Source organism: Oryzias melastigma, linkage group LG2 (genome assembly GCF_002922805.2).
Source record: "Oryzias melastigma strain HK-1 linkage group LG2, ASM292280v2, whole genome shotgun sequence".
Lineage (NCBI taxonomy): Eukaryota > Metazoa > Chordata > Actinopteri > Beloniformes > Adrianichthyidae > Oryzias > Oryzias melastigma.
In genome coordinates, this window is record NC_050513.1 from 4150678 (window position 1) to 4170234 (window position 19557).

A 19557-nucleotide genomic window follows, 5' to 3' on the forward strand; every position below is an offset into this window, starting at 1 on the left:
CTTCTTTTTCCTTGTCTGAGTTGGCTCAAAAGAGTCTAAAACGCTTCTAAAATGGCTAATATGTATCTTAAATACATTAATGCTTGTAATGAGTACTAATTTAAATACTCTTCTAAAATGGCTAGCGTCTAGGCTAATGTGAATGAGCCAACTCTTCTAATGTCTAATGTAGGCTAACTTTAATACACTAATGCCTCTAATGTGGCTAATGTGTTGGGTAATGCTAACAATTTAAATTTGGCTAACATGTAGGCTAATGCTGACACTTTTAAATTGGCTAACATGTAGGCTAATGCTAACACTTTTAAATTTGGCTAACATGTATGCTAATGCTAACACTTTTAAATTTGGTTAACATGTAGGCTAATGCTAACACTTTTAAATTTGGCTAACATGTAGGCTAATGCTAACACTTTTAAATTTGGCTAACATGTACGCTAATGCTAACACTTTTAAATTTGGCTAACATGTAGGCTAATGCTAACACTTTTAAATTTGGCTAACATGTAGGCTGATGCTAACACTTTTAAATTTGGCTAACATGTAGGCTGATGCTAACACTTTTAAATTTGGTTAACATGTAGGCTAATGCTAACACTTAAATGTGAATATGCCAACACTTCTAAAATGGCTAACATAAATGTACTAACCCCACTCTTTCACGTGGCTAATATTTAGCCTATATGTTAGCCACGTCAGTGTACATTAACACTTCTATGTAGGCTAATGTGAATAGGCTAACACTCCTAACATGGCTAACATGTAGGGTAGTATAAATACACTAAAGTTTCTAACATGAGGTGAATACACTAGCACTTCTAATATGTACACTAACATAAATACACGTATGCTTCTAAACTTGACTAACATGTGTAAATATGTAAAAAAAATATGCTAAAAAAAAGTGTAAATACGCCAACGCAAAAAAAATAAAATAAAATACGCCAATGCATTTAATGTGGCTAACGCGCAGGCCAACATGAATACGCCAAAACTTCTAAAGTGGCTAATATGTTGCCTAAATACACTAAGGCAGAAGCACTTCTAATGAGGCAAACGCGTAAGCTAACGTAAATATGCTAACACTTCTAGCTTGGCTAACGTGAGCATGTCACAAAAAGGTTCTAGAATTACCGTGAACTTAGTTAATAACATCTTACTCACTTCATGTGTCTTATAATCCAGTGTGCAACACTTTTTGATTTTCAGTAAAAACAAAATAACCTTAACTAGCTCAAAAGGTGATCGGAGTGGTTCTCTAACCACAAGATTAAGTGTTTCTTCATGATCTGGTCTCTTTTTCAAGGCATTATGAGTTTTTCTGTGTGTTGCCGCTCAATCTTTTCCCGACATTTCCTCCCGGAGTCCGGGTGGTCAGCCTTCACCAGGTGACTAATAGGTGGCGGTAAAAGCCCGAGCTAACTGCCGCATAAACGAGGATCGGCGTGCATCGCCATCCATCACAGCGGCGCGGTTTAACCTCTTCGTAGAGTGGCGGGCCGACAGCTCCCATGATGAGGGATGATGTTCGGCGCGGGCTAACGAGTGTGGCCCGGCTTGCTTCGTCACACCTGTCCACGGCCGACCTTCACCCAGAGGGGTGCCGAGTCGGCGCCACCTCCAACCGCACGCTGAGATATCTGGACGTACGAGGAGGCAGCTGCTCCTCAAACAGCACGGATTACAGAAGAGGCCGGCTCCTCTCTGCATCCATATTGTAGCGGCGCAGCGGAGGGACAGATTAAGACAAATTAGCTTGTGATGACTAAGAGGCTGGATTTGATGGAGGCGCGCAGCATCAGGCGATTCATCACCTCCTCCTTTTTTCTCTATGTGTCTGGAGAAGGATGGAACACAATCCCCAGTAGAGGATAAGTGATAAAATAAAAGGCGGGAAGCGCAACTGCTGTGACGGCAAAAATGAAAAACAAATGTTAGAAGTGGGGAAGCCTCAGTCCTCGGTTTAAAACCCAGAATTGTGGCATCCTCACTTAAACCCAATATTGGGGGAAAGTGAATGGTTGCATCTCTACTGCATTTTTATGTAGAAAGGGTTTTTGCTGGAGTGCAAGGACCAGAATTTTTCGCAATTCTTCCTTTAAGTGAAAATGTATCCACCTCAAAAACTCACCAACGCAGCTAGTACCCGGTGAAAGTGAACGACCTCCTCCGAAAAATGATGACATCACAGTGGGAGAAACCATCAAATAAATGAATGGGCCCAAAATCTCTCATCGGGTTAAAATTGTATTTTAAAATCCACCAACGAGACCAAAACACACGTCAGGGATACCAAAGAGAAGTTTTAAAATTGGCCTACGATGACCTAAGGCTAGGTGGCCATATTGTGGCATAGTGGGAAATTTGGAAGTTTTTGCATGTTTGAGCAATCTTCACCAAATTTCACACATCCGGTTATGACCATAATCTTCCCCTTCGGCTTCTCCCTGGAAAAACACAGCGAAACGCGGTACACCGCTTTGGCGGAGGGCTCAGTATCCCTCCGGCGCTAGGATTAGCCCTTAAAAAAACTATTTCGGACAACCCTACCCCTCCAAATGCCCCTACAATTGGAGGGATGGAGAGAAGCCGTAGGGGAAGAATTCAGATTCAGACTAATTTTACATTTACCACCGAAGCTACATTAACTTTTAACCACGGGGAGAGGCCGCCATCTTGTATTTTCAAATAAAAATCACATTTTGTACCAGCTGTGTTTTAAACTCCTTCAAGGGATTTCAATCTATCTTCTTCTAGAAAGATCATTATAAAGCTATTTAGAAAAAAAATGCTGGAAATTAAGTTTGTAGATTTTAATGACTTGTATATTTTTTACTCAAATATTGTGAAAATTCAAAACATGAATCCTTGGCTCAAGCTAAACAAAACTATCTAACATATGATTAGGAATGTGGGTATGGGCAACAAAAACCTCTGTTGCTAAGGAAATCAAAAAATTTACTTTTGCAGATTCTTTTAAAAATGACATACATCTGTTCGTCACCTTCAGACGACCAAAATCTAAAATGGTTGCTATGGAGATAAATGAACAAAAAACCAGGCATTTTGAAAAAAAAGGGTTTTTCTTTTGAATTTGCCACATGCAGCCACTCTAAGGGTGGGGGTTGGTATCCTCATGTAAGTGTGGGGGTTGGTAGCACCTTCAGGTCATATAACATCGCTTGTGGCTTTATTTTGTGTCTGAAAAAGGATGTAAAAAGTGATAAGTGATAAAATAAACGATGGGAAGTGCAATGAGGGGGGAAAAAAACGGAAAAAAAACTTAGGGGAGACGCTCGCATTTGGAGAAAAAGAGGAAATTAGGACAAATCTTCAGGTCTTTCACGGTTTTAAAAAGCACATGAAGACTCTTTAGAAAGAAGAGAAAAGATATAAATAAATGAAAAAAAGGAAAGACAGCTGACTGGTTTCTCTACCAGACGTGCAACAAAAACAGCCCCCCCAGAACACAGAGCCCGCTTCGTGTAAGTCTTGCAATCATGCGAGGACCAGGCTAATCTTCTGCGGCTTATTCTGAGATTCGACAGCGCCGCGTAAACCTCTTTAATGCAGCAAATGGAGGGGAACTGGGCCGGCATCAAAGCCCAATCCAAAGCTTCCAGCTTAAAAGAGAAGCAAAATATCTATGGAAATGTGTTCCACTCCGAGAGTCTAAAGGCCCGGGAGACTCCCCAACCCAAATCGGTAAAAAATGTCTCAAATATTGAAACTAAAGACGTCCGTCTGTGTTTTATGTCGTGTTTGGTCGTAATAAGTGTTTCTCTTCCTGCTCAGAGAAGTGCTTCCTCCAGCCGCCGTGGATGAATGGGCTTTTCGCACCATCCACCACACTGTCCCATTATTCCGTCCCTGAGGCCACAAACAAGCGTTCAATTCCCAGAATCCCTGTTGTAGTTCTTCCTGCTCTCCGTAAACCGCCGCGGGAGATTCACTCCGTTGTCACGGCGAAGGCCTGTGGTATATAATCGTGTGTTTCACCTCCAACGCCGTAACACGCCATTATTAAAAATCAAGGCTGGTCCATCCGTCTGCCGGATTTATGGCGGGCGGCGTGCTTTAGAGGACGTGCAGAGCGAGCGTCCGCCTCACCTTTCTTCACGAGCTGGATGTTGGCCTGCCGCCGCCCGTGGCTGTTCTCCACGTAGCACGAGTAGTTGCCCAGGTCGCTCTCCTCCAGGAAGTCGATGGTGAGAGAAATGGAGACTTCCTGTTCTCCCAGGTGTTCCCGGACAGTCCTGCGGGGGCAGCAGAGAGCAGAAAGTAGAGGTCAATAAAAACCTTATAGTTATTTGTTATTTGGCAAAAAGTGAAATTTGGCAATTTTCACATTTCTGAACAATATGGGAAAAGAAAAAAAAGTTTTGTTGACCTTTGACCTCAGGAAGAGGCCACCATCTTGAATAAAAAAATAAAATAAAATACAAAAATTACAAAAATAATAAATTTCCCTGTTTCTCACCCTTTTTTATTGAATGTTGTGAAAATTTAACACAAGAATCGCTGGTTCAAGCTGAACAAAACAATATAACAAACAATTTAAACAAATTAGAAACAACTATTTCAGTTGCCAAGGTAATCCCAAAAATTACTTTGGCCATTTCTTACAAAAATGACATAGATCTGTTCGTCACTCTCAAGCGATCAAAAAATGCAATGGTTGCTATGGAGATAAGACAAAAGAAAAGCCGCCATTTTGAAAAAAGTGTATTTTTATAAGGAGTGAGGGTGGGCCAAAAGGGTGTGGGGGCGGCTAGTGTCTCTAGTTCACCACTGTACTTGAAGAATATTTTAATTTAAATTGTGCTTATTTTAGAGCTCTTTATACTTTTCTTTTTTTTTTTTTACAAAAACAATCAACTTTCAATTGCGTCAGAACATACTTATAAACAACACAGGACGCTGGGCATTGATGTGAGTATTTTTAAAGAAAAAATGGACGATAGAATGTCAAAATCCTAAATTTGTGCTAGCAATACCAATGCTAAAAAAGGAAAATTTAACTCATTTTAATCTTTGATCTCCTGGGAACAAAGGCAGGTTTATAATCGAATTAAATGGGCAGAAAACGTATCTGTAATCTGGGTCTTTTATATTATTTAAGATCACAAATCAGCACAAATTAAAGGAATTTTGTGATCTTAGACTTTTTCGTCTGGCAGAATTGTAATCAGGATAGTAAATTCTTAGCACAAACTTTTCTTTAATGTTGATTATTAGGAGTAATAAAATAGATAAATGACTTTAGAATTACTCGAGAGTGCTGAGCGTCTTTATCCCTGAACGACGACCACGACCCTCCAAACCCAAACGCATATTTTTCATAAATCACAAATATGCACAGAACTGCAAAAATCTGCCTTCTGTTTGTTTGCGATCCACTACTTTCTACATTTTATTCCATCAAAACTGAAACGGCATGAAGGGCCGAGCGACCGTGACTGACGCGGAAAATCATGGGAGTCATGACGCTGCTCCCAGACGACAGCGGCGGTTGCTCGGCTGAGGCGCTGAGCCTCCGGATGCTGATTGGTTGTGACACTTTGGTGCGAGGATGATGGCGAAAGTGTCATCACGCTCCGCGAGGCCGACCTCTCATCGCCCGCCGAATTAGTGAGTGAGGGGGGAAAAAAATAGATGTTTGCAGTTTTGAGACTGAATAAAAAAATGAAAGTTTGAGAGCTGCTGGATTCAGTTTTGAGGAGCTGCAGTCACAAACTAAGCAGTTTCTGAGCTTGTTGAACTCACATTATGACCAAACATGCTCAGGAACTGCTTAGAGATGGAGTCACTGGAGGAATTTAGATAAAGTTGAAGGAATCTACACCTACAAAAAATGTCCATAAAAGACCAAAGTCTTCGAACGCAGAGGTTTAGGTATAGAATGACATAAGAAATCTGAAAGTGTTGTTCATCTTGCAAGAAAAAAAAAAAATGAACTGATAAATAGAAACTGAGCTTCAAACACCTGGTGAAATTGAAATTAAGACACATGATGAACAACAGATATAAAAATGATATAATTAGCCATCAAGACATCATGGAATAAATAAGTAATTGCATTTTTACTACATTTTTAATTACTATTAGGCTATTCATTTACTTTAGTTGCTAATTTATGAAGTGAATAAACTACATAAATATTTTAAATTATTTAAAAAAATATATTAGAATAGTTTGGATGCTTTTTCATATTTTCCTCAAAATAAGACAGTCCCAAAGAAATATTTGATATTTCACAATATGCATTTATAACCAAATGTTCAGTGTGTCATATATAGTTAAACATGTATATATAAATCTATGAAGGGTCGGCCTCTTGATCAAAAGGACCTTGTCGTCTGCATAGAATTAAACTTTTTGATTGTCCTGTCAAAACTAAGGGCTAAATAACTGGAGCAAAGATAGTGTCTGGAATGTCATTCTATTGTAAATTACCCAACAATAGACTATTTTGAGTCAACTGTGCAAATATCTGGAGATAAAAAAATCCCCTTAAAAATGTATCAACACAATAGCAAATCCACAGCTCCAACTATTTCTAGTAGTTGCGTATTCTATTAGGAAAAAGCACACGATGTTCACATTGACTGTATATGACAACTGGACTAAGTGAGTGGGACATCAGCCACAGAAAAAACTTTTTTTCTGGCTCCACCCAAATGAGATCAGTTCAGTCGCCTTTGGTGAAGTTCACACCAGACGCTAGTTTTGTATGTTTTTTGTTTTTGCACGAGCCCGGGTGACGAGTTAACCATTTCTATCACAACCGCTCTCGCCAGTCAGGAGTGAGCTTGTTGGAACTCCCCTACGACTTGAAAGCGGTCTCGGTGGAACCTTTCAAACATTTTGAACGAGGCCTCTGCTCTGATTGGTCAGTTTATAACTTAAATAACTTTCACTGCAGGAAAAAAAAAAAAAAACAACATTAGCAAGAACATGTTAAAAAAGTACGGTTATTCTGACAGATAGAATAAGTGAGTAGTAGCTGTTTATTTCTCCAAACTTCCTGTTTGGAATGCGTGGGGGGAGGGGTCATTTATCCAATTCTCCAATAATCCTGTATTGGTTGAACGTAATGGTTTATAAAATGACCCTGTATTGTTCTAATACTTTAAAGGTCATATTTTTTGTTGACAGTGGTGTGTTTCAGATATATTCTGTGGCTTCAGCTTCTTTACAGACTGCATTGTTTTACTGGGTTTAATGTGTTGCTGTCAGGATTGGAAGAAGAATTCAAAGATGGTGATTTTTGTTGACAGTGGCTCCTGTTTGAGCGGCCATTTTGGATCCTCCATGACTCCATAATTACTGAGGGAGTCATTTTCATTTCATTTTGAGAGTGAAACAACCAGGTTTCCTGGGAAACTAAATCTTAATTTAGGTTTCACCAAAAAGTTTGACTTAAAAAACAAAGTTAGCCAAGAGACTGTGTCAAACTTGTCTCAAACCGAGGCTTCATAATCTAAACTACCATGTCAGCAAAGAGAAAACTTCACCTAATGTGAAATTGAGGCACTCAGTGAAGTGGAGAGAGGGAAATCACTTTTGTTTTGCCGTCTCACTTCAGAACTCCAAAGCTAAAGAAAAAAAAACTACTGAATGGAAAGAAGCAACAGAAGCAATCAGCAGCCCTGCAGAGGTAGAAAGAAGCGGAGGCAGATACGGAGGCTAAAAGACGCGTGGTCTTCCTCCAGGGCGGAAACGGAGGCCGCCTTCCCCAGAGGGGGAGGGGCTAACCGTTCAGTCTTTTAAGATTATTGCTAACTGCACCTCTTGATGAAATAACAACACGTTGGGTGTAAATACCGTTCTTCTTCATTTGCCCTGCAGGTACTTGTGTGGGAGACGGTCTTAATGGCTGTAATTGTCTTAATGGTGCGCAGCAACTTCTAAATATCTCTTCCTCGTTTTATTTTGGAACCATTTTGCCGTTTTGTCAGATAAAAAAAAGGAAAATACAAATAATGAAGCTTGTAAAACGACAGAAAGTGAAAGAAAATTGTATTTTTGAATAATACTTCCCGTCTGAGAAACGTCAGATTTATTCCCCTCTGAGAATTACCTTAAAAAGTGAACCTTTTAATGGCAAACTACAAACCAATCCCCACCAATAAAGTGAAATGAAAACATTCGTCACAAAAAAAAGTGGCAAAAACAGCAAATTCTTGCCTTCCGGGCTGCATAAACATGGAGTTTATAGGCACACGGAGCAAAAATTACAGCTATTTCAAGCCTCTGTTTAATGATGCATGGGCCTAATAGTGCGAAAAGGTGTAAGTGCCACTTGGGCATTCATTCGCTGCTTGCTGCGGGGCATTTGAATATGAAAACTCATCTAATTCTTGTTGATCAATGCGCCAGCTAAACAAAGCAGAAGTGTTGGGGATATAAAGAAAAGCTACAATGCAATCACGGCTGCCATGGCGATAGCTTACATTAGTTCTACAAACTGGTAACATACACAAATATGGCTGCTATTAGTGAGCATCCACAAACTCCAGGGAGACGAGGAGGTTCATAAAAACCAATAATGAAGTACTTTTTGTTCTTCACATCCCTGGATTTGGGTTATGTACATGTGAGGGGGAAACTCATTTAGTCCTTTTTTTTCTCCTGATTCCGCTCTGTTCATCGCTCTCCATTGTGCGGCCAGTCAGGCAGAGACGCGGGGCTGCACAAGGTTGAGGTATAGATCCACGCTGATGGCTTTTTAAAGAGTCTGCCACCCATGTGTGACTCAGTGCATCTCAAACAAAGCAAGAGCTGGCGTGGAAAAAAAAAGAAAGGAAAAGCAGACTCACATCTATCATACTTCTTAGGGACCGGGTTTATGTGGGTTCTAGGAGAGGAGAAGCCAGGAAGACTATTTTTGAAGGTGAATCTGAACGGAGGCTACGTTCATACCGGGCATGTGATGCATGTTTGAGAACACGCTACATGCAGATTTGCCCATGGTGTTCACACTGGACAAATAGGTAGGGGTTCTTCTTCACATTTCTGAAACCTACAGTTGGAAGAAGCTTGATACCAAATGTTGAAGTGGTCCAATTTCTGCTCCACCTTTCACTATTCTGATAGACGAAGGACACTACAATCATTTCTTCCCAATGATCAATTTTCAAATGGAAGCTCTCAATTTACCGGTCAGTCTTCGTTCCAGTACTCACCTATGGTCATGAGCTCAGGGTCGTGACCGAAAGAACGAGATCCCGACTACAAGCGGCTGAAATGAGTTTTCTCCGTAGGGTGGCTGGGCGCTCCCTTAGAGATAGGGTGAGAAGCTCGGTCACCTGGAGAGAGCTCGGAGTAGAGCCGCTTCTCCTCCGCATCGAGAGAAGCCAGTTGAGGTGGTTCGGGCATCTGGTCCGGATGCCTCCTGGACGCCTCCCTGGTGAGGTGTTCCGGGCATGTCCCACTGGGCGGAGGCCCCGGGGAAGACCCAGGACACGCTGGAGAGACTATGTTTCTTGGCTGGCCTGGGAACGCCTCGGGGTCCCCCCAGAGGAGCTGGAGGAAGTGGCCGGGGAGAGAGAAGTCTGGGCATCTTTGCTTAGACTGTTGCCCCCGCGACCCGGTCCCGGATGAAGCGGAGGAAGATGGATGGATGGAAGTACTTCAATGAATTAGTCCATACGTCATTATCACATCTGAGTCAATATTTAGTTTGACCTGATTAAACTTTTAATGAACGTTCATTGGCCACTCAGAGCTGAAAACGGTTGTAGAAACTTTGGAAGCAACTTGCACAGAAGCTTGAAGCGCGCGTGTACTTATAGACTTTGCATTGAAACATTAAACGTCCCAAATGTGGTGTGACTGAGAGGAAAACATAAGTAAGCACCTCTATGTTTGATTGGTTTGAGTTTACTTTTATCTCTCAATTTCTTTTTTTTTTTTTCAAATATGGTTATGCTGGAAAATGGTGGTATAAGTCCTAAAAATGTTGGCGTCTTTATTTAAATTGTTTTACTTTATTCAATCTATTCAATTCATTAAACCAACCAACCAACCAACCAACCAACCAACCAACCAACTAACCAATTAACCAAAGAACCAACCAACAAACATACAAAACAACCAACCAACCAACAAACAAATAAACCACACAACCAACCATGAGCCAACCAGGGAACTAAACAACCAACTAGCCAAAAAGCAAAACCAAACAACCGCTGATTAGTTGACGTAAATGATTCCACATCCTGATTGACTGAACACACCTGATTTCAATTGTCAGCATCAATCAGTCCAGGGAGAGCTGGAAAACAGGCAGGGTTGAGGCTCTTGAGGACCAGGATGGCCACCCCTGTCCTAGAATGAAGCCAAAACAGAGTCCACCCATTGGTCCAGTAACCTACCAATCAAAGGAGAAGCCACACCCCTTAAAAAAGTGAACCCTAAAATGTTTAGACTGGAGAGTACGTTTTAGATGTGAAGTTGATTTTTTTAACATTGGAGTTGAAACCAGCCTCTAGTGGTCATTTGAGGAACTACAACATTTAGTATTTCAAACTGAATAACGCAGAACGGAGGGTCTTAATGAGGAAAAAGGCTCCAAACATAAAAGTGAAATTCCAAGCAATAAAACAAACCAGTGTGGGCCTTCCAACCTGTGGTTTCCAGCCATCAAACCCTGTGAGGGTTTCCTTTTTAGAGCTCTGAAATTGGTGCAAAGGTTCTGACAGCGCCATAGCAGACACGACTTGTGCTCTCAAAGGTTCTTTGTGGGCGTACCAGAGTCCTGCTGGAACGCATAAAAACAGCCTCTCTGGCTAGGAGTGAATTAAGAAGCGTTTCCAGGCTGCTGTTCTCACCCTGCTGCTTAGTGACCCCCATCTGTAGTATAATGGAAAAATGGAAAACAGGCACGCTGAGAAATCCCCACGTTTGTCAAGGTAAAGGTCAGGTAGAATGTTCTAGAAAAAAAAGAGGTACATGCAGTCAGACTATATTTAGATGATTAGTGTCATGTTCACATCAGATCAGGGACCCCAGGTGACAGCTGCCCTCTTTTGTTTACTGTGTTTTGACATTTTGCACTGTTAAGAGGATCAATACGACAAATTTGCCTAAGTGAATGTAATCAGCTTATTTAGTACATTTACATGCTAAGAAGAGAGCTGAGGGAGCTCAAGCACCTGCTCATCTCCCTCTAGGGGGACATTATAGGCTACTTAATGCAGCAATTCAACAGAAAAGTAGCCCCGGTTTGACTGTTGTTGAGAGCACATGTGACAGATGTGTTTTTTTAAGAAACCCGACGATCCATCAGTGGATAAAGAGGGTAATCAATAACTCTGGTTCGGATGTTTCCTGCTATTCCTACACACTGATGAGAGTTTGACTGACAGAACACTTGATTGAGGCTCAAAGAGTACATTGAAATCGACTGATGTCTTATGAAATATTTCAAGTTTGTATAACTTTCTTTTTTCTATTTATCTAAATCCTGTTATATTTTTCTGTAAAGGTCAAAGAAAAGAGACACTAATCTAGAGCTAAGCTATATTCACAAAGTTGTGCGGACTGTCTGGTCAAAGTGGGATTTAAAAACCCTCCATTCCGGTTCGCTTGAGGGTATTCAGACTGAAACTTTGTTCTGGATTATCAAGGGAAACAAACTTTGATTCACTTTAAGTGGACCAAATGTGTCCGGTGTGAACACATCCTAAAGGCCCGGTCCCACAGGACTTGACAGCCATATCACAGACAAAAAATGTTGGAAAATCTGGCACACACGCTTAGACGCACTAACTTTTGGTCAAAATTGATCAAAAGTAAATGGTAAAAGGCAAATGGCGTATACTTGTATAGCGCTTTCTACCCTCCTTCGAGGGCCCAAAGCGCTTCACAGTCACAGACCCATTCACCCATTCACGCACACATTCACACACTGGTGGTGGCTCCGCTGCCGAACACTGGCGCCAACCTCCCACCAGAGGCAATTCGGGGTTCAGTGTCTTGCCCAAGGACACTTGGACACATGGGCGGGCAAGGCGGAGTCGAACCTGCTCACTTCTGATCAGGAGTCGACCGCCCTACCACTGCACCACGGCCGCCCAAGTAGTACAAAACGTAGACTGGCAGTGGAACGGCAGTGCTACAGCCGTGCACGAACGCAAAATTTTGACATCCAAGCCCGTGTGCTGGTGTTTGCTCCATGGCCTGATCGCACACTGGTACTGCTGTTGGACGACTGTACCACTAAATTTCTGTGCAGTTCAAAAATGTTGTAAGAGCGTCGATTCTGCGGACATATCTTGACCGATGCACTACCAGTCCACTGCTAACATTGTCTGTACCACGGGGAGGACATATTTTCTGTGCTCCAGTCATGATAACCAGTGGGACCAGCTCTGAAGATAGTTAAGGTCCTATTTTAAAGACAGGAAGTACACTATCAAGTACTCTGTTCCAGACTTCTGAAACCAGGAAGTATTAGGTGTGTACTAAGATGTTCCTACAATGACCACCTGAGGTAGGTTGCGCAAGGGAGCAACCATGACTTTCACGTCAAAGAGCACAAATTTATACAGTTGGGCCTAAAGGAAGAAGGGCCCATTAACACAGTCAAGTCAACCATGTTTGGGAAATGACAGTTGGGAAGGCCAAAGCAATTTAGAAGCCCCATTAGTCTCCCACCCTTAAAAGTGTGGAAGAGTCCCAAAAAGGATGCCAACAAAAAACCCTTCATGGAGACTAGATCTGAAAAATACTTCTTGTACTAAAGTTGGTGTTTTGTTGTACACAAAGATTTCTAGTGTTCTACTGTTCCGAGCACTACTAATAAGGTTAAAATGTCTAGAAACAGGTGAGAAGAATGAGGACACAACCAGGAGTGTAGAAGAGCTGAACGCATATGGAGCAAAAGAAACAAGGGAATCATCACAAACTATAACCACAGCTCACAAATCCTGTTTGCTACTGTAAATATGTTAGGAAACTCTCCCGCTCTATATCATTTAAAACTCATTTCCATATCAGTGTTTGAAGTGTTTTTTTTTTCAGTGACAAGGTTTGGGGTATTGAACGTCCAATGAACTCCACAATACATCAAAACTCTGCAGCCAGAAAGACACTTTTCAGTGAGAAAACAGTCCAAGAAACCATCTCTAGTCGGAGTTCAACACAGGTTCAACCTCTGTGTGGTTCCCACTAGATATTAATAAAACTTCAACTTAAAACTTAGATTTCTCAAAAACTCTCACTGCACTTGAGGATGTTTCCATGGGCTTTGGAAACAGCTGTCATCAAGCTAGATTAGCAATCTTGATGCAACGGAACAACTATCGTCTCAAGAAAAGCCTGCATATTTTTGGTGAATTCCTTTGAAAAGGTCGTTTTCCTAACAGCTTTCTCCTGATGAACAATTGTTCTGACGATAATCTGTTGGATTTTAGGGTACATTACAGCACTTAAACTGCTGAACGGGGATTGGGTACAAATCTCTGTCGTGCTGTTGCGGGAACTGAGAGTTAAAGTCAGTTGACCATATGGTCTTAATGCAAAGACTAAAGGATTGGATTGACCTGGTGCTTTCCTTGAATGGTTTAGTTCAAGGGGGTCAAACTCCAGGCGTCAAAGGCGGGGCTCCTGCTGGTTTTCCAGAAATCCTGTCTCATCTGTTGCTGATTACCTGGATCAGGTGTGTTTGGCCAATAAGGAGCTTCCATGGCAGGTTGGTTGGAAAACATGTAGGACACCGGCCCTTTGAGTAATAAACTAAGGGTGTTTTACACACTGCACCTAATTTGTTCCGGATAGTCCTTAACCTTGAGTTTAATCTGTATTCAGACTGGGATCCACTAGAAATTTCTGTTCAGGACCAAAACTTGTAAACAAAACCATGCGACTAAAGATCTCTTCAGTCATTGGCCACCAGTTACAGGGGCGGGTCAAAGCAAAAAGGTTTGCCAAGATCGTTTACTTACTCAAACTTTTTATTTTGCTGATCAATTCTGAATGTCTGTATGAAGGCCAAGTTTAACACTTTTTACTGCTACTTTAGTTCGAGGATGCTATAGCTATGAGGTATGCTAATAAATGTCTATGACATATAGATTGCTTTTTAATTCAAAACTGTGTCAAAGTCAATGTGTATCTCATTAAAAGTTGTTTTAATGAGCCAGCATTTAAGCTGTTGCATTGCGTTTGTCCGCTAATATTTAGCTATAGTGGCCGTTTTGGTCCAGTTATTTCTCTCCCAGACCGCTTTTTTATTCAGACTGAGGAATTTCGGAGAGAACCAAAGTTCAGTTTGATAGGAAACTAACTTAGACCACCTTGAAAGAGTGGTTCCCGAGTTCACTGAAACTTGGTTTCTGACTATAGAGGAAACTTTAGTTCTCTTTAAGCGGACCAAATGTGTCCAGTCTGAACACACCCTAAGATAGTTTAGGTCTGATCCTAAAGACAGGAAGTACTCTGTGGATATGAGTAACTAACCAAATGGACTTGAACTATGGGGTCCCCCAGGGCTCTGTCTTGGGACTTCTTTAGTTTTTTATGTACAGGCTTGTTTTAAGACAGAAAATACACATTATGCAGATGACAGTCATGTTTACGTTTCAGGCGAATGTAGAAAAAGCCTGAAGTCAGATTTGCCAGATTTAGCCTCCTCAAACTGTGAGTAGATGCGCTAGTGTGGGGTAGCGACAGTCCTGTATGAACACCATGTTCAAGAACCCACGTTCCCCCCTTGAACGCACCACACATGCGCGGTGTGACCATAGCTTTAGACATCAATGTATGGGATTGCACTAGAAAACTCAAGACTATAGCTTCACGGCCTTCATGAGTGCCATCGGGTGGCGTGCCCTCACCTCAGAGACCGCAGGAAAAAAAGTCTTGTTCTGCAGCCACAAAAATTTGTATCAACGCAGAAACTCAGCGCTGAAACATTGTGCCAAAAGCTCCATTTCATGTATTACAGGCAGCCCCTCGGGGAATGCTCCCGTGTGATTAATTTCCATTTCAAAGCCGAGAGCTCATGGAATGATATCAGGGAGAGGATTTGAAGTGGTGCACATTCAAATGTGAGCACAAAAATAAAATAAAAAATTAGACTCAGAGGGAGACGGTCTCCTGCAGTGCAACAAAACAAAAATACACTAGAATGTGAGTTCTACTGTAAGCTGGGAGTATAAAAACACTTTGAAAGTAACTCAGGGTCACTGATTTGATGTCTTCTTGTTACCTCATTTGACTATCGCACCAAAGCAGGTGTCTAACCACATGTGGTGCGCCCGTCAGTTTTCCTCCGTCTCATCCTTATTACACCACCTACCCAATTCTGCCACCTGCCACCTCCGCTGCCCCCCTCCAATCCTGCAGGCTCTAATTGGCCCGGTGTCCTTCACGACAGATAGCGGCGCTAAGAGCCGGACGGAGCAGGCGAGCGGGCTAATAGAGACATCTTGAAATGCCAGGTCACTGACGGGGCCGCTAACTCGCCTCCCAGCCTTGTCATGCTGCTTACAGTTAACCTTTTCATTAGACGGCGTTTGTCCGCGACAGGGATTTTCTAGTCACAGGTGTAGGCTGTCAGAGGGGTGCGGTGGGGCAGGACATGAAAGGGTGTGAAATGGATCTATTTCTGTGAATCCAGAAGCAAAAGCGACAATAAAAGTTACCTTGACTGCTAACTTGTCCTGAGTTTGACTCTTGGACACACGTGTAGGGAGTAGTATCAGATGTAGTTTATTAAATCTAAGTTTGACAAGAAACAAAATTAAAATCTGTCTCTGAAAACTTGATCAAAAACCAAGGTTAGGTCAAAGAAATGACACAAGATAATTTCACTTTCATGTCTGCTTTCTAAAAGAAGCAGTAATTGCACAGAAACTTTCTTAGTTCTTGGTCATAATAAGGAAATGCAAGAGAATATTATGTTTTTCTTGTCTATTATTGGTTTAAATTGATTGAAAACTGTTTGAATTTTCCTTTTCAGTCTAAAAAATCAATCTGAGGAGTATATGTACTCTCTAGACAGAAAACGTCCTCAATAAACTTGGTTTAAAAATGAACTTTTCTGAACTAAACTTTTAGCTCCTCCCATTTTCAATGATTTGAAATGTTTTTTTTGTACTTTTTTCTGTATTTTCTGCAGCTTCGCACATAAACCTTTGATCTAAAGTAAATGTAGAACAATATTCAAACAAAACATGTTTATTACCTACCATTATACAAACACAGATTTGGCCATTTCTTCAGCAGGTTAAGTGTTTATGGTAAAACTCCATACAAAAAGCAGCCCTACGTGAAGCAGCAAACTGCATCCACTGCTGCCTTAGGAAAAATACTCTTTTGGAACAACAACATCCTTTGTTATTTATAGCCTTATGCTTTAGCATCTTGATAAATGCAAGAATTTGTGACGTTGATCCCAAACAGAAACCATTTAATTGAAGACCTACCCTTTTTGAATAGCGCCCCCTTGTGGCCTTTTTTGTGAAACTTTCAAACAAAAGGGTTCGGATTGCACAACAAAGCAAAGTCAGTTCATTTAATTTATATGTAAATGTCCAATAATTAAACATCACAATAGATTTCCTTTGAACAAGAACCCTAAAATACTCTTCAAGTATAACCCTTGAAGTTAATGCTGATATTTGAAAAACACTTTATAAAAACAATATATTTAAAAGGATCAACTTATTGCATTAAAAAAATGTTAAACTATAAGCCAAAAATATATTAACTGTGAGCTATTTTAAAAAAAACACTAAAAGGTAAAAGTACAAACTAGCAGAACCTGCTGCGTGATCATCTCCAAAGGTTCCTGTATGACTCAGACTTTTGGTGATGTAAGCTGTGAGAAAAATCAAAGAACCACCAACAATCATGGGAAAAAATATGCTAATTTCTGTTTTTTTTTCCTGATTATGTGACCTAAATGGAGCAAAATCAAACAAAAGACCATCAAGTCTGGGTCCAGCCGAATGCTGGAGCAGCATCAGTGGAGAAAACAGGTCTTCCAAATGCAAAGAACATGAGCAGCTTTGTATACGGAGCATTACGCATCCCTACAGTACATGTATTATTAAAGAGCAACATGGCGTTCATGAGATTAGCTTCATGGGAGTGTTGATGGGAGATCCTGCAGATGTTTAGACAGGTATTGAGAAGCTCAGACAAGGGTTTTGCCTTTCTGCTCTGATTACAGAAAGATTTTTTAAAAATATGAAAATCCACAATTCTGTCACACAGGAGTCCTGGACTGCAAGAAACCAAATGTTTTTGCAAATTTTCCTTCTTAATGGGCCTTTGAGCAATAATGTTGCCCCTGCCGAACACATACAAGTGGTAGCTGTTGAAAATGAATTTTGTGTAGTGAATGACAACCCCTCCCCCTCAACAAAAAAAGATGACATCACATCAAGAAAAGCTGTAAAAAAAAAAATTGATGTATCTTGCAAAGTAACAGATAGCTAGCTGTCTGATATTGTATCTGATTCTAGCTAGCTTTAGTATCAGATACAACTAGCTAGCAAGCTAGCCATAGTATCAGATAGCTAGCTAGTACTATATCTGATTCTAGCTAGCTTTAGTGTCAGATACAACTAGCTAGCAAGCTAGCCATAGTATCAGATAGCTAGCTAGTACTATATCTGATTCTAGCTAGCTTTAGTATCAGATACAACTAGCTAGCAAGCTAGAATCAGATATAATTAGGTTACAAGCTAGCTATATCTGATATTATATCTGATTCTAGCTAGCTAACTAAAATCAGATATAGCTAGGTAGCAAGCTTATTATAGCTGGCTATCTGATATTATATCTGATTCTAGCTAGCTAACTAAAATCAGATATAGCTAGGTAGCAAGCTAGCTATCTGATATCATATCTATCTGGCTAGCTAGCTAGGTAGCAAAGTAGCCAGATAGATAGCTGGCTTCAAAATCCCCTGACAAAATCAAAGAAAGAAGAAATTTCCAAGGAAGTTTCAAATTATTATGGGATGGCCACAGAACCTACGACTTGGCGGCCATGTTGTGACAAAGTGTGAAATTTGGTAATTTTTACACATATCTTCGGCAAACTTCACGAACACGTTTCACGCTTGTTGACCTTTGACCTCTGGATGAACCTGCCATCTTGAAATTTCAAAATGATACACCTTCAGTACCAGCTACTAATTTAAACTACTTCTAGGGACTTCACTTCTTAAGTCCTTGGGCCTCATTGATGAGCTACTCGGTTAAAAAATGTTGGGATTAAAGTTTGGAGATTTTGAACAGCAAAACATTTTTCACTGGAACATTGTGAACACGTTATACATCAACCGCTTTCTCAAGCTGAATTAAATTATATGAAATACGATCTGACTAGGAATGTGGGCGTGGCTAACCAAAAACCTCTGTTGCCAAGGAAATTTAAAAAAAATACTTTTGCCAATTCTCCTAAAAACGACACAGTTGAGTTTGTCGCCTTCAGCCGACCAAAACATAAAATGGTTGCTATGGAGATAGAACCAACAGGATTTTGAAAACACTGTTTTTTTCAGTGTGTGCAACACCACTCAGCTTTAATTTGACTTTACTTTCTTTTTTTTGTTGACAGTCTTTTCGTTTCACCAAAGGCTTTGAAGATCTTACTTGATTTCGCTTTCGTGAATGCGCTCCTCGTCCAGATCTTCAATAAACTTATCCCCCTTCATCCAGTAGATGAGCGGGCTGGCGTCTCCGCTGTAGCCGAAGTACGCTCTGCATGTCAGGTTGATGGGACTTCCTGTGGGAGACGAGAAAAAAAAACACACAAAAACAAGAGCGTGAATTCCTGCCTGATAACAAGATTGGAGGCTTCCTGTGAGCAGATCCACAAAAAATGCGATTTTATTGCTTTTTTTGAGGAGCGTAATCCTCTCAAAAACAGTACAGAGTAAACAAACATAAATCAGACGAATCTACAGGTTTCTCAGACAGAACAAACATAATCTCAGTGACCTTTGTGACCTGCAGCAGAACGAGACGCTTGAAAAACGATAGATTTTATGCAGCACTAATGCGTGATGACTTCATCCGCAACCATCCTGACGCACTTTCACTCCCACCTTCTGAGACGTTGTTCAAACAGGAAAAGTAAAAACCCCTCAGGGCGGGTTTATAGCCTTTAAAATCTCTGACCTTTAAACTTTCTAACTGGAAGAAACCTTTTAATACCAAACTTCCATAAAAGCCATAAAATGCGACTCAAACGCTGTCTTTATATTTGAATAAAGTACTTTGGAGAACTTCAATAAAAAAGAAGTTCTTCGTCGGAGCTCAAACGAGACGGTATTTACTGGGTTCCTCAGGTGCTGCTGCGAGCCCGAGATGATGTTTAGCATTATTGAACTGGAGTGGTAATTAAAGGAGCTTTCTTTCAACTTTTGATGTGGCCCAGAGAAGAAAATTTATTAATCAGCAGCAGCAGCAGCAATCAATGCTGCGGCGCTCCGACTCGAGTGCACCCCAATTTGACTGCAACAAGCATTTTCATGGGAGGAAAATACTCAATATGGGAGAGTGATGGTATTTAGGAACCACAGAGAGAATG

At 40.9% G+C, this 19557-nt stretch overlaps 1 protein-coding gene across 3 annotated transcripts in view; it reads right to left on the reverse strand.

Annotated features, from left to right (window-relative positions):
• Positions 1-19557, reverse strand: part of LOC112160059 (interleukin-1 receptor accessory protein-like 1-B) — a gene marked incomplete in the record, with an annotated part of 393180 nt that overhangs the window by 29096 nt on the left and 344527 nt on the right. For all 3 annotated transcript variants that reach the window (XM_024294396.2, XM_024294395.2, XM_036215438.1), the window contains 2 exon segments: positions 4111-4256; positions 18618-18750. In XM_024294396.2, the coding sequence (XP_024150164.1) occupies positions 4111-4256; positions 18618-18750 (279 nt within the window).